The following is a 12429-nucleotide window of genomic DNA, read 5'->3' on the forward strand; positions in this document are numbered from 1 at the left end:
TAGGTCTCTACATTTTTTTTTTGTTGCGTGTAGCTTAGAGATTGTGGCAACTTGTTGTGATAACATTTATTTAAAACGTTCTTAAATATTTATGGATCAATATTATGCCCAGGTGACTGTGGACAGCAATTTGGTCTATGATAATGTTCCAGTTCCAGTACAGTTTATTGATTTCTACAAAATATTTTGAAGTCTACAATTATTATTATGGGGAATTATCATCTGTTAGTTGATGAAAGACAAGATTCTTAGGTGTTATTCTTTTAATCCTCAAATCATATCTTTCTAGGTATTTGGTAGGCACTAATTTTTTTTGTAGTGATATGTTATACAATTATGTTTTCTTGTTTAATCTGCACGGATTAATAAATTAGCCCAAAGATTTTAAATTAAAAAAACCAAAGAACTTCATTGCTTAACTTCAAATTTGCTTAAATTAATTTTTCTCCTTAGTTCAGTTTTTGTCATTTACTTAAATAAGAATATTTAATTTAATAAATATTTTGTTTTCCTATTTAGAGAAAGATGGCTTCCCCTCGGGAACACCAGCAGTAAGTTGATGTTATTTTTATTGCAGTTCTTCAAATTGCCATTGTGTTTTTGGTACTTAATAAAGAGATTGTCAGTTTCTGCTTTGCATTCTAGAATAAACTATAGAACACGAGCTTTGTGGGATCATGTAAATTAAATAAGTGGTTCAGAAGTCAGCAGTCATTTATCAAGTGCATGTCATGTGTCAGATACTCTACCTAGGACTAGGGATAGGAAGAAAGGCAAAAGATAGCCCCTTTGCCCTTAGGGAGCTCACAGTCTAATAGGCAGTGTATATGTTTTTGGCTTCTTGATAAGTACAAGAAACCATTTTAAATCAGAAGAATTTAGGATCATAGAATCATAGATTAAGAGCTGGAAGAAATCTTAGAGTTTATCACATCTAATTTTTCCCTCATTTTACAGATGAGAAAGCAAGAGTGTAGAATGGTAAAGAGATTTAAACCAATATAACACACAGTTTTGTGTCAGAAGCAGGACTTAAACTCAGATTTTCCTCACTTTAGCTTTTTATCTACTACATCCCACTGCGTTGATGATTAACAAATGTCAAGTAAAAGTTATTCTGGCTATGTTCTTAACTTTAGTTTTTCCCATACATGATTTCAGTAAACAAGTTTTGTATATTTCACAAATATATTCTCATATATTCCTTATCTATATACTTAGTGTAAGTCAAAGGTAGGTTATTAATAGACTCCCCCCCTTTTTTTGGGCAAGGCATTTGGGGGTAAGTGACTTGCCCAAAGTCATACAGCTAGTAAGTGTTATGTGTCTGAGACTGGATTTACGCTCAGGTCCTCTTGACTCCAGGGCCATCCACTGCACCACCTAGCTGTCCTAGTAGCCTTCTTTTAAAATGTGTCTGGTTCTACTGAATTGCCCAGATGGTTCAAACTATTGCTTTTAGGCCATAGCAGGTAGAGGTCATTTTCCATATTAATGGATGCTTGCTAAAAAGTTTGTTGTCTTAAGTGACTGTCCTTCTTAATACTCTTATCCTATTTGTTTAGCAGATCCTCACATAGATGGTACATTAGCCCAATTACAATTATGAGTTCCAAATTATGGGCTCTAGACTAAATTAGAGGGTAGAGATCTAAGGGAGAGGGGGCAGGGTACAAGTTTGTAGTGGAAGGCACCTAGCAAAGACAGAATACCTACATTTTCATCCTGGTTCTTCTATCAGCTATTTGTATAATCTGAAACAAGTAATTTAATCTTTCATGTCTTTTTCCTCATCTGTAAAATTATGGAATTACACTAAGCTCACTGTATAATTTTGTGATTCTAAATGGTTTTATGGCTCTTAATGAGGTTGTTATTATATTAAAATTGCTGTTTTAAAGAAGCAATTTTCTCAGGCTTCATTTCTTTCATATTATGTGTATTATTTCCCCCACTTGATAAATTCAGCTGAATGCAAAAGGCTCAGAAACTTCAGCAGCAGTAACAGAAGAAGATGATGATGAGGAGGAGACTGCTCCACCTGTCATTGCTCCTAGACCTGATCATACAAAATCAGTGAGTGTGTTATTTGTGAGCTGATGATATTCTGTTGGTTTATGGTTAGTATGAGAAAGAAATGAGTGTTATATTAGAACAGCTGGTTTTAATTCTTAAAGCCATTAAGCTTTTACAAAATAATTTTGTATAGTGAGATCTATCTAGAAAGTGTTAGAAAGCAGCTATTTAGAAAATGACCTGTGTTTGAAGACTGTAGAAAGATGACTTTTATTAAGAAGTGAGCAGGCCCTTTAAAACCCATGTAGTTTCTGCTTTGGAGGATTCAGCCGTGTCCCATGCTTCAACAGATACCTTTTTTTTTGATAATTCCCAAATTTTTATCTCTAGTTATCACTTTTTACCCAGGCTTCACTTTTGTATCTTCATATACTTTGTAGATATTTCCTCTTGGATGTTGTACCAGTATTTCTGCCTAACCATTTCTTGACAGTTCTACAAGTTCCAGCTCAAGTTACTTCTCTTAATTGAAGTTTCTCTAACAAATTGAACCATCCTGACTAATTCCTTCTCTTGAACCTCCTTTATTGTTATAATCTATATTAGGCATAACAGTTTAACGTGTTTCTTTTGGTTTTTAAAAAACTGTTCTTTGTTTCTTATGTGTGAAACTCTTTAGGGAAATAAAAGTCCTGAGATCAGAGACTATGTCTTATATCTCTTTAAAATTTACCATGATATCTAGGTTAAAAGTGATTACTAGGTTCTCCAGCCTTTCTATGGAAGATCCTACTTTTAGTTTTCCCTGAGCCCTGGGTTCATTAGCAGAAGATAAGATCCTTAATGACAATGAGCTTGTTGTGCAGGTGGGGAGGAGTAAACATTGGAAAGTCCCAGAATGGAATGAGGAAAAGGGTTTTGTTGCTGCAAGCTGTCTGCAGTTTTGTTGGGAACCCTAGTAAGTGGTGGCAGACAGAGGGATGGGTTTTATTTACCAGTTGGTTAAACCCTAAGCTAATTGGTTAAACCGCTGGTGATGACTGTTTGAAATGAATGTGCTACAAATTGCATTTTTTTTTAAAACAAGCTTTTTTCTTGTAGAAAAGAATCACATTTTATGAAGATATCATTTTTTGTAATTCTTATTTGCGATATATCTTTTTCAAAAATAAGGTCTCTAGGCTTGTTTTTTTTTATCCTTCCTTGTAGATACAGTGTAAGTTTAGTTCTAAAATGAGAGGTTGACATTGTGTACATAGATCTGCTATACTCGGTAAGTGGATTATTAAATATACTGCATTGTGCAACAAATAATTTCAGATCTTAAGTATTTCCTGTTAAGTGATTTATAGAGATAAATAAATGCTGAAAATATTAACCCTCTAAATCTTTAGAACACTAAAAAGTGACCATAGATGATTTTGGTATTGGTTAAAGTCAGACTTGAAACATGCCCAGCAATTAAGGCCTGAAAACATTGGGCCTGAGTAGTAAATTTTATCTCCCCTTAGATTTACACACGGTCTGTAATTGACCCTATTCCTGCACCAGCTGGTGATTCTAATGTTGATAGTGCAGCCAAATCTTCAGACAAACAGAAAAAGAAGACTAAGATGACCGATGAAGAAATTATGGAGAAACTAAGTAAGTTTAATAATGCTTAAAAGTTTTCTAAAAATGTTGCGATTTTTTTGTTACAGTTTTTTGTGCTGTATCCTACTCAAGCTGAATTTAGATTATTCATAAACCATGTCTTAAGGATAGATTAATTTATAGTCTTATCACAGCTGGTGGCTCAGTGGGTAGAGCACTGGGTTTGGAGTAAAGAAGACCCTAGTTCAAATCCAGCCTTAGACACTTACTAGCTATGTGACTCTGGGCAAGTCACTCAACCTCTGGCTGAATCAGTTTCCTCAGATGTAAAATGGGGATAATAAAAGCACCTATCTCCCAGGGTTGTGAGAATCCAAATGGAATAATATTTTTGAAGTGCTTAGCATAGTGCCCAGCACATAGTAGGTGCTTAATAAGTGCTTGCTTCCTTCCAGAGTAATAATAGCTCCAATTATATCTAGTAAAGTCAGGATAACACTCTTTTAACATTGCTTTGTCTTGTTAGTGTACCAGTCTTCTATTTGAAAGGTGGTCTTTATGAACTAACAGTGACATCTCTCAAAGGCAGTACTGTTTAGAGTAGTAGGTTCTACCAGGGTTTTCTCCGTGGAGAGAAGGCATTGTTTCATTTTTGTCTTTGCATCTCCCAGTGCTTGGCATACCATTGATGATTTTTAATAAGTGCTGATTAATTGGGGTCTCACACAAAGATATAAAATAGTTAACAATGGGTACACGGGGGTTTAGGTTTGCTTTACATGTGAATTATTATAGTAGATAAGAGTTCTGGGCCTGGAGTCAGGAAGACCTGAGTTCAAATTTGGCCTCATATACTTAGTTGGCTGTATAACCCTGGGAAAGTCACTTAACCCTGTTTACCTCAGTTTCCTCATCCAGTTAAAATGAACTGGAGAAGGAAATGGCAAACCAGTCCAGTATCTTTGCCAAGAAAACCTCAAATGGGGTCACAAAGAGTTGAACACAATTGAAATGACTGAACAATAACAAATTATATGTGAAACCTACATTTGTGTGGTTTTTAAGTAAAAAGATTATTTTCTCTTAGACTTCATTTTTCTATGTTTTTCCAGATCTTATATACCAGAAATAGAGTTTGGGGTAAACATGTAATACATGAGGCACCAAGTGGAGAATTTCTGGGATTTCTAGGGAATTTTGACAGAACTATTAATGACTTTGAAAAACACTGATTTAGAGAGATAAAGACAATAATTTTGGATGTGACCTATTTCAGACGTTTATTTTCTCTGCTGGCTTTTACCTACTGATCTCTGATTTTTCAAGCATGAGGTGACCACCCCCCTCCCTCTTTTTTTTGGAGGGAGTGGGGGTAGATGCTTTATAATATGCTTATTACTTTTTTGGAGGAGTGTCAGTATTATTTGTTTTTAAATGAGGCATTTCGGGTTAAGTGACCTGCCCAGAGTCACACAACTAGTGAATGTTATGTGTGTGTGAGGCCAGATTTGAACCCAGGTCCTCCTGACTCCAGGGCAGGTGCTCTATCCACTTCGCCACGTAGCTGCCCCATGTCAATGTTATTTTAAAAAATACATTATGCATGTAATGTAGGAATCATAGGATGTTCCTCTGCCATTTTATTATGTACCCATTATCATCTCCCTTTATGCCCTACTTCATTTCTTCTACCTCTGATCTCAGTAGGCGAAATTGAAGTTAAGTATTATCTGGAGTTCACTTTTTATATAACCCTGATTTTTAACTTGGATAATTGTTAATTTATTGAATTTTCAGTTTTGTTGTTCTGTTCATAAATATTCCACTTCAGGATATTAAATTTCTTAAGTTTCATAGTTTTGAGGCCATTCATTTAGTCCTTGTTGACTTTATTTTTAATTTATTTTAGAGGTTAAAAAACCATCAACACAAATTTTTCTGTAGAACAGAAAAGAGGATTTTTTATGGAATCATACATCTGTGTTAAATACAACTTATTTTTTAAAGCATACATTACATTTAATGGTAATGCCGTTGTCTGTGTTCTTTCTGAAATTCTTTCTGGTCTCTTTTTTTCTGTTTTGGTGGCATTACTGTTACTATCCCTCCACATTTCTTTATTCTCCCCAAACAAAAGGCCTTCTTTGGAACAAATAAATATGGTCAGGCAAAACAGATTGTGCACAGTAGTCATGTCTGAAAATGTACATATCATTCTGTGACTCCTGCTCATCACCTCTCTGCCTTTGTGACTTTGACAAAGCAGGTGCTTACAGAATTGAATCCCTTCTGCACAAAGTTGCTGCTAAAAGACTTTTCTTATTTGTTTCTGTAATCTTCATAGTAACAGTAATTGCCAATATATACCACAAGATGAAATAAAATAACCATGTAGACATTTTTATTACTTCCTTCTTTAGTCTGCTAATGTTAAGCAGCTTCCATTAATTTAATAGACACACCAGTGGTTGTGTTCTGAAAGTGATTGGTATAAAATTAACTTTTCTGTACTTAATGGAAATTTAGTTTGTTCAGCATTATTAAAAACAACTTGGAATTAGGAGTTAGTGGAAAGGTTATATTTATTTTTAAAGACTTAGCTTATATATATATAATACTGTATTGCTGCTTCTTTCTTAATGAGTTTTCTCTGTTTTTTGTAAGGCTGGTAGCATTTTTTGAGAATACTAATTTTTAAAAAAAATCTTAAGTGTTGTTTGCAAAGGAATAGTACCACTGAAACTTTAGTTTTTAATATTTAAATGGGCTTTCACTTTTTTTTAATAGGAACTATAGTCAGCATAGGTGATCCCAAGAAAAAATATACCAGATATGAAAAAATTGGGCAAGGGTGAGTATTCATAAAGATATTTACCAAGATATAGCATATAATTTAGCTTGCTTATTGTTTATCATCATGTTTTTACTAAAAAATAATGTCTTTATGGGTTAATGTAAGTAAGAGTAACTAGATGAAGCACATTTAAAATGGTATTGGGTTTCTGTACTAGTTTTGTGATCAATTTTGCATCCTTATTTTTACCCAGATATTATTATTTTCTTTTAGTTCTTTGGGCATGGGTGGGTGGTTGAGAGGTGGTGGTGATTGTAGGTGGAAAAAAGAAATTAAGCCACCTAGTCATCAACAGGAATGTAAGACAATGGAAAAGAAATGGCAAATTATGTTGTAGTTGTGCTCAGAGAATTTTGCTGGGCAACGTGTAGGCCAGATTTGCCAGCCATGTATGTACAAGTGGATGTGAAAATATAATGGTAATTATCAAGACATAATTAGGAGTAGCCAGTGTATACATTCACAACTTGATGATTGTGAAAAAACCTGGGAGTGGGGCACGTTGGCTTGGGCCTTCAGCTGGCCTGAGAAATGGAATCTGGGCAATAAACATAATTTTTTATGCAACAAAAATTTAAAAGAAATTGTAGGTTGGATTTCTGTTAATTTTAATTTAGATTAAGGAAATAACTTAGGAACCTTTAACTAGGTAAATACTTAAAATTAGATGTAGTAAAAATTCAGCTTCATTATCCTGTTGTGAATATGATAACTTTCTGCCTTTAAAAAGAATTCTTGGAATGCTATTAGCTTGGAAAAGAAGTAGTTTTAGTTTTTAGCTTCTCTTGTTGATATTATTTTTATATTCAATCCATTCATTCATTAGGTATGCATTGAATGCCCAGTATAGCATGACACTCTTCTTGCCCTTGTCTAGGTAGTGATAGTATTATGAAATTGTAGCAAACCACTTTCTCACCATATTATTAAAGCAAAGCATATTATGTTTTGTTTTGTTTATAAATCAGTGAAGATTTGGAATTTTAGGGAGTAATTATATTAGAAAGGTTTTTTCCATTGCTTTTTCTGTCTGAAAAAATGTTTTTGAGACGAAAGCCTTATGCCTCTATGGAAAACTTATGTCTTTTAAAAAATCTCTCCTATCATTTCATTTTTTTTTCCAGTTGTGTTAAGCTGTGTTTGGCTTTTCATTCAAATTATGAGAGGCATGAGAGAGATTGTAGTAAACACAAGATCAGCTTTGAAGACAGAAATATTGGTTTCAAGTCCTATCTCTGACATAAACTAGTTTTGTGACGATGGGCAAGTCACTTAATCTTTTTAGGGCCCCAGTAAACCTTTCTAAAACTCATTAGTGATCTATATCAATAGGAGGAGTTTTCTCTCCTATAGTTCTCTACATCAGTGAAATTGCAGGATGAGAAAAATTATAATGTTTGTAGTGTTGTAGAAACTCCAAATTTGGTCATGTCTTTTATTATTGCAGAGCTTCAGGTACAGTTTTCACTGCTACAGATGTGGCGTTGGGGCAGGAGGTAGGTAACTTTTTATTCCTTCTATATACTGGCCTATGTATGAGGGAAGCTATGAATAAGAAAGTAACATCAGTTTGTAAAAACTGTCTGGTTTGAATGAGTTGAATTATGCATGTCAGTTGTTTTATTAAGAGAATTACTATTTTGATTAGAAAATGTTTCGAAAAAATAAATTTATATTCCTAACCTAGGAAACAAAAGAGGTTTCTTATTAGTTGGGCCTGTTAGTGGGTAAATCAACTAATTAAATTTCTACTTCAGTTTACCTTTGTGCTAAGCAGTGTAGGCAAATACAAAAGAATTAAAAGCTATGCTCTCTTTTCACAATAAATGAATTAATTTAAAAATTATTAAAATATTACTTAAGGCCAAGCACTGTGCTAAGCCTGGGTTACTAACAAAAAGTGAAACAGTCCCTGCCACGAGGAGCCTACGTTCTAATGGAGGAGACATATAGAGAGAGAACAGTGTCTAGGCAAGAGTATTTTAGTTAGAAAGCGCAGAAGTAATGAAGCATTGATTGATTTGACTATGCTTTCGAGATTGAGGGAGAAAGGTGATACAAGTTCAGTGGCAAGGCCACTGCTAATAAGATGGTTGGGGAGTGGGATAAGTATGACTGGGAGCTGCCTGAAGGAATAGGCCCTAGGAGGCATTTACCCATCAGAACCTGGGGTTGGGAGTGGGTGAGTAGAGGGGACAGGTCTCAGAGGAAAAAGGTTTAAGTTATTAGGACTGACTTCTGGTCTTGGGCAGCAAGGCATCTTGCAAGAAGATGGTCAGGACTAGAGTTTAGATTTGTATAGGTTCATTGGGGTAGACAGAATGAATGCTCTCACTGAAAGTTTTAAAAGAATGCTCTCTTTCTCATCTTGGGATTAAGGAGCTCTCCTCCTTGAAAAAACTAAGTCCTCCATCTGTATCCTTGATCCTTTTTATCTCTTCCTGTCCTTTTTGTGAACTTTTGCCATTTTTCATCTTTCCTTCTCTATTGTATCCTTCCCCTCAGCCTGCAGACATGCTCATATCTCCCTTATCCCAAATAAAAATTCTAAACCAAAAAACTTCCCTTGGTGCTGCTAGCCCCTTTACTTATGGTGTTCTCCTCTTCTTCCCCATGATTGCCAGATTTCTAGCTTCCAGCTGCTTTTTTAACATTATCATCATCTCACTCTGACCCCTCCCAACCCAGTACTCCCACTTCCCTTTTCAGCTTCCTTCCTTTTTTTATATTGTCTTCCCCTATTAGATTGTAAGTTCCATAAGAAAGGGAGTGTCTTTCTTTTTCTTATTTATATTCCCAGTGCTTAACCCTGGACCCAGCACATAGTAGGTGCTTGTTTTGTTGTCGCTCAGTCCTTTAGGAGAGTCCAACTCTTTGTGACCATGCACCATACTGTCACATGGGCTTTTCTTGGCAAAGATAACTGGACTGGTGCCATTTCCTTCTCCAGTGGATTAAGGTACCCAGAAGTTAAGTGACTTGCTCCAGAGTCACATAAGTAGTGTCTGAGGCTGGGTTTGAACTCAGGCCTTCCTGATTAGAGGCCCAGTGCTCTCTCCACTGAGCTACCTGGCTGCCTAAGTAGGTAATTAATAAATGTTTATTGTATTAAAAAATATTTTTTTGAGATCTTTGGTAATTTTAATCTCATTTTCACTCGTATTTTTCCCTTTTGCTCACTTTCTGACTCTTTCCCCTTTGATGGTGGTTTCCCTGTGGACAGGATTTGAAAGCCTCTTAACCTCCTCCCATGTTGGGCAGCAATTTATCAGCATGTCTCCACTTTGAGTGATTCTGCGAGGTCAGAACTGATCTCAGCTGGATACTGAGCTCTTTACCTCATGCCTAGTGGAGTGCCACACAACCTCCCATGCATGTGTCTTGGCCCTTTCCCTCTTTTCCTTTGTTCTCTGGCTGAGCTTTATTGCAGCACAGAACACTTCCATGTTACTATTGCAGCCTGAGCAAATTTTTTCCATTAAATTCTGAGGCATTGGGAGGAGGGTTGGGTAGGGTTAGAGTATAGGTTGAATTCTGGTACAAGGGTGTGGATTTACCTTGTTTGGATTCTTGGAGTCCCATTCCATGAAGATAGCTGAAATTCCTTTATCTTTTATTTAGAGGTCAGAAAAATTATCTACGCCTTCATCTTGTTGGTCACATGACCTAGAAGCTTTCCCCTTTAGTTCTTGAATAAAGTATAAACTTCTGACATTCATGGTTCTCTAAAATGTAACTCCAGTCCTCTTTATAGCCTTATTTCCTACTATATCCTTTCATGTGTTTTACTTTCTACTCAGACCTAGAATTTTCTCATCCTGTCTTTCCCAGTCTTCAGTGCTTTTACTTGCACTGAATTCCTTGCCTAGAAAATATGTCTCCCCACCCTTCACCCCTGCCTAATCATCTTTTGAAGTTCCTCAAGACTCATTTTGGGTGCTATCCTCCACAAAGCTTTCCTTCTTTCTCCTTGTGGAAGTTACATTAACCTCCTTAAATTTCTAATAGTACTTTGCCGTCTCATTTTCCCTTATACCATGGTTTATTTGTATGTGACTCTCTTGCCCTCCCATCCTTCTCCCCAGTTAGATTGCAAGGTTCTTGAGAATGAAGTATGTGTTGTATCAACATCTTTGAATCCCCAGTGCCAGTATAGTCCTTTGCACATAATAAGTGCTTAATAAATGCTAATAGTAGCTTCTGGTTGTGTCATAAGATAATACCCGGTGCTGCCTTATGTGATACGAACTATAAATGTAATAGGAATCCAAAGAAGGGAAATATGAGGGGGAAGGGTAGTCGAGGAGATAGGACATGGGTAGGGTAGAAAGGGTAGGGAAGAGCATTTCAAATGAGACTAGCATAAACAAAAGTATGGAGGTTAAATGAATACATGACAGTTCACTGCTTAGAGCAGAATGATAATGTTATGGAATACTGGAAATAATATTGAGTAAGTAAAGATTTCTTTGGTGAAGAGAGAAGAGTGCTGGCTATCAATGTCATATGTCAAACTATTGTCATACATGGTGAATTTGATAGTTTCTATCCCAGAGAAAGTCCTGAAGGAGGTGTTCGGGTTTTGTGCCAGCTCAGACATACTTTTCACTCTGTGAGGATGAGAGACATAGTTAAACAGCTGTCAGGATGTGTAGTCAGCAGCAATAAAGTGCATGCTGTTGTAGCTTGTAGAATTTGAGTTAAATTTGTCTTCAAAAGCAAAATGTTACTGAAAAAAGGGAGAAAAAGTTCTCCCTTTTTAATACAGTAGAAAGTGACTAATTCTGAAACTTTAGGAACAAGTTTGTAAATGGTTGTAATTATTATTTGTAACACAAATTTATTATTACTGAAATGGGAGGATAAATGCATAGTGTTTAGAATACCAAAATACTGGAGTTGGAATTCTGTTTCAGATGATTACTAGCTGTATGATGTTGGGCAAGTCATTTACCCTCCCTTTCTCAATTTCTTTACCTGTAAAATGGGGGTAATAATGGCATCTGCTGTATAGGGGTGTAGTCAGATTAAAATGTGCTAATCCCTATGAATTGTTTTCCGAATCTTAAAAGTTATGTAAAATGTTAGCTCTCATCATCATTATATTAAATTTGTAGAGAATTTGCTGGACTGTGCATATTTATGATGAATATTTTCTTTTTCTTTTTGTTTAATTGGACTGCTAGAGGGACAGATTATAAATGTATATAAACACAAATTTATTTTTTAAAAAATGGCATAGTGCTTTAAAGTAGGCAGAGTGCTTTACATACAGTATCACATTTGGTCCCCACAACAACCCTGTGAGGTAAGTACTACTTGACAAAGAAGAAAACTAAGACTCAGAGAGGTTGTGACTTGTCCATGTCACACAGCTGGTAAATATCTTAAATTAGAATTAAACCCAAGTCTTCCTGATCCCAGCCCCAGAACTCAGATGACTACATTGTATTTCCTCTCAGTCCATTGTTAATCCCTACAAATTTGGTATCTGTATTTTATAATATGCTATTGGTTCTCATCCTGAATACATGTAGTGAGCAAGTTTACTCTTTGGATTGGAAATTCTTTGCAACTAGGGAATAATCTTAACTCTTCAGATCACATGGAACCTAGTTCAGTGCTATGTACTTTGAATGTCCCTTAATTTCTGGGGTAGCTTCTTGTTCAGAGCCCAGCACACATTATTAGGTGCTGATGTTGGCTCTATTATCTGTAGCTGTCCTAATTTACAAAAGTTTAGAAAGTTACCACACTTCTTTTATAATGTTCCATTAATACAGGTTGCCATCAAACAGATAAATTTGCAGAAGCAGCCTAAGAAGGAATTAATCATTAATGAAATTCTCGTAATGAAAGAATTAAAGAACCCCAACATAGTCAACTTCTTAGATAGGTAAGTATGGATTTTCAAGAAAGTTTGAGGTGAGAATGTTATCTTTAAATCTTGGTTGTGTTTCTTCTGT

General features: G+C 35.6%; 1 protein-coding gene across 4 annotated transcripts in view; it reads left to right on the forward strand.

The window, feature by feature from the left end:
* PAK2 (p21 (RAC1) activated kinase 2) overlaps positions 1 to 12429 on the forward strand; it is a 109208-nt gene that overhangs the window by 58844 nt on the left and 37935 nt on the right. For all 4 annotated transcript variants that reach the window (XR_013482974.1, XM_078146759.1, XM_020986056.2 and 1 more), the window contains exons 5-10: positions 520 to 551; positions 1969 to 2076; positions 3528 to 3660; positions 6397 to 6460; positions 7911 to 7959; positions 12247 to 12359. Coding sequence is in view for 3 of the 4 variants with exons in the window: in XM_078146759.1 (XP_078002885.1) it covers positions 520 to 551; positions 1969 to 2076; positions 3528 to 3660; positions 6397 to 6460; positions 7911 to 7959; positions 12247 to 12359 (499 nt within the window). In the remaining variant the exon portion in view is untranslated. The remainder of the gene's footprint in view (positions 1 to 519; positions 552 to 1968; positions 2077 to 3527; positions 3661 to 6396; positions 6461 to 7910; positions 7960 to 12246; positions 12360 to 12429) is intronic.

Source organism: Phascolarctos cinereus, unplaced genomic scaffold (assembly GCF_003287225.1).
Source record: "Phascolarctos cinereus isolate Bilbo 61053 unplaced genomic scaffold, phaCin_HiC Scaffold_726;HRSCAF=1367, whole genome shotgun sequence".
NCBI classification, from domain to species: Eukaryota; Metazoa; Chordata; class Mammalia; order Diprotodontia; family Phascolarctidae; genus Phascolarctos; species Phascolarctos cinereus.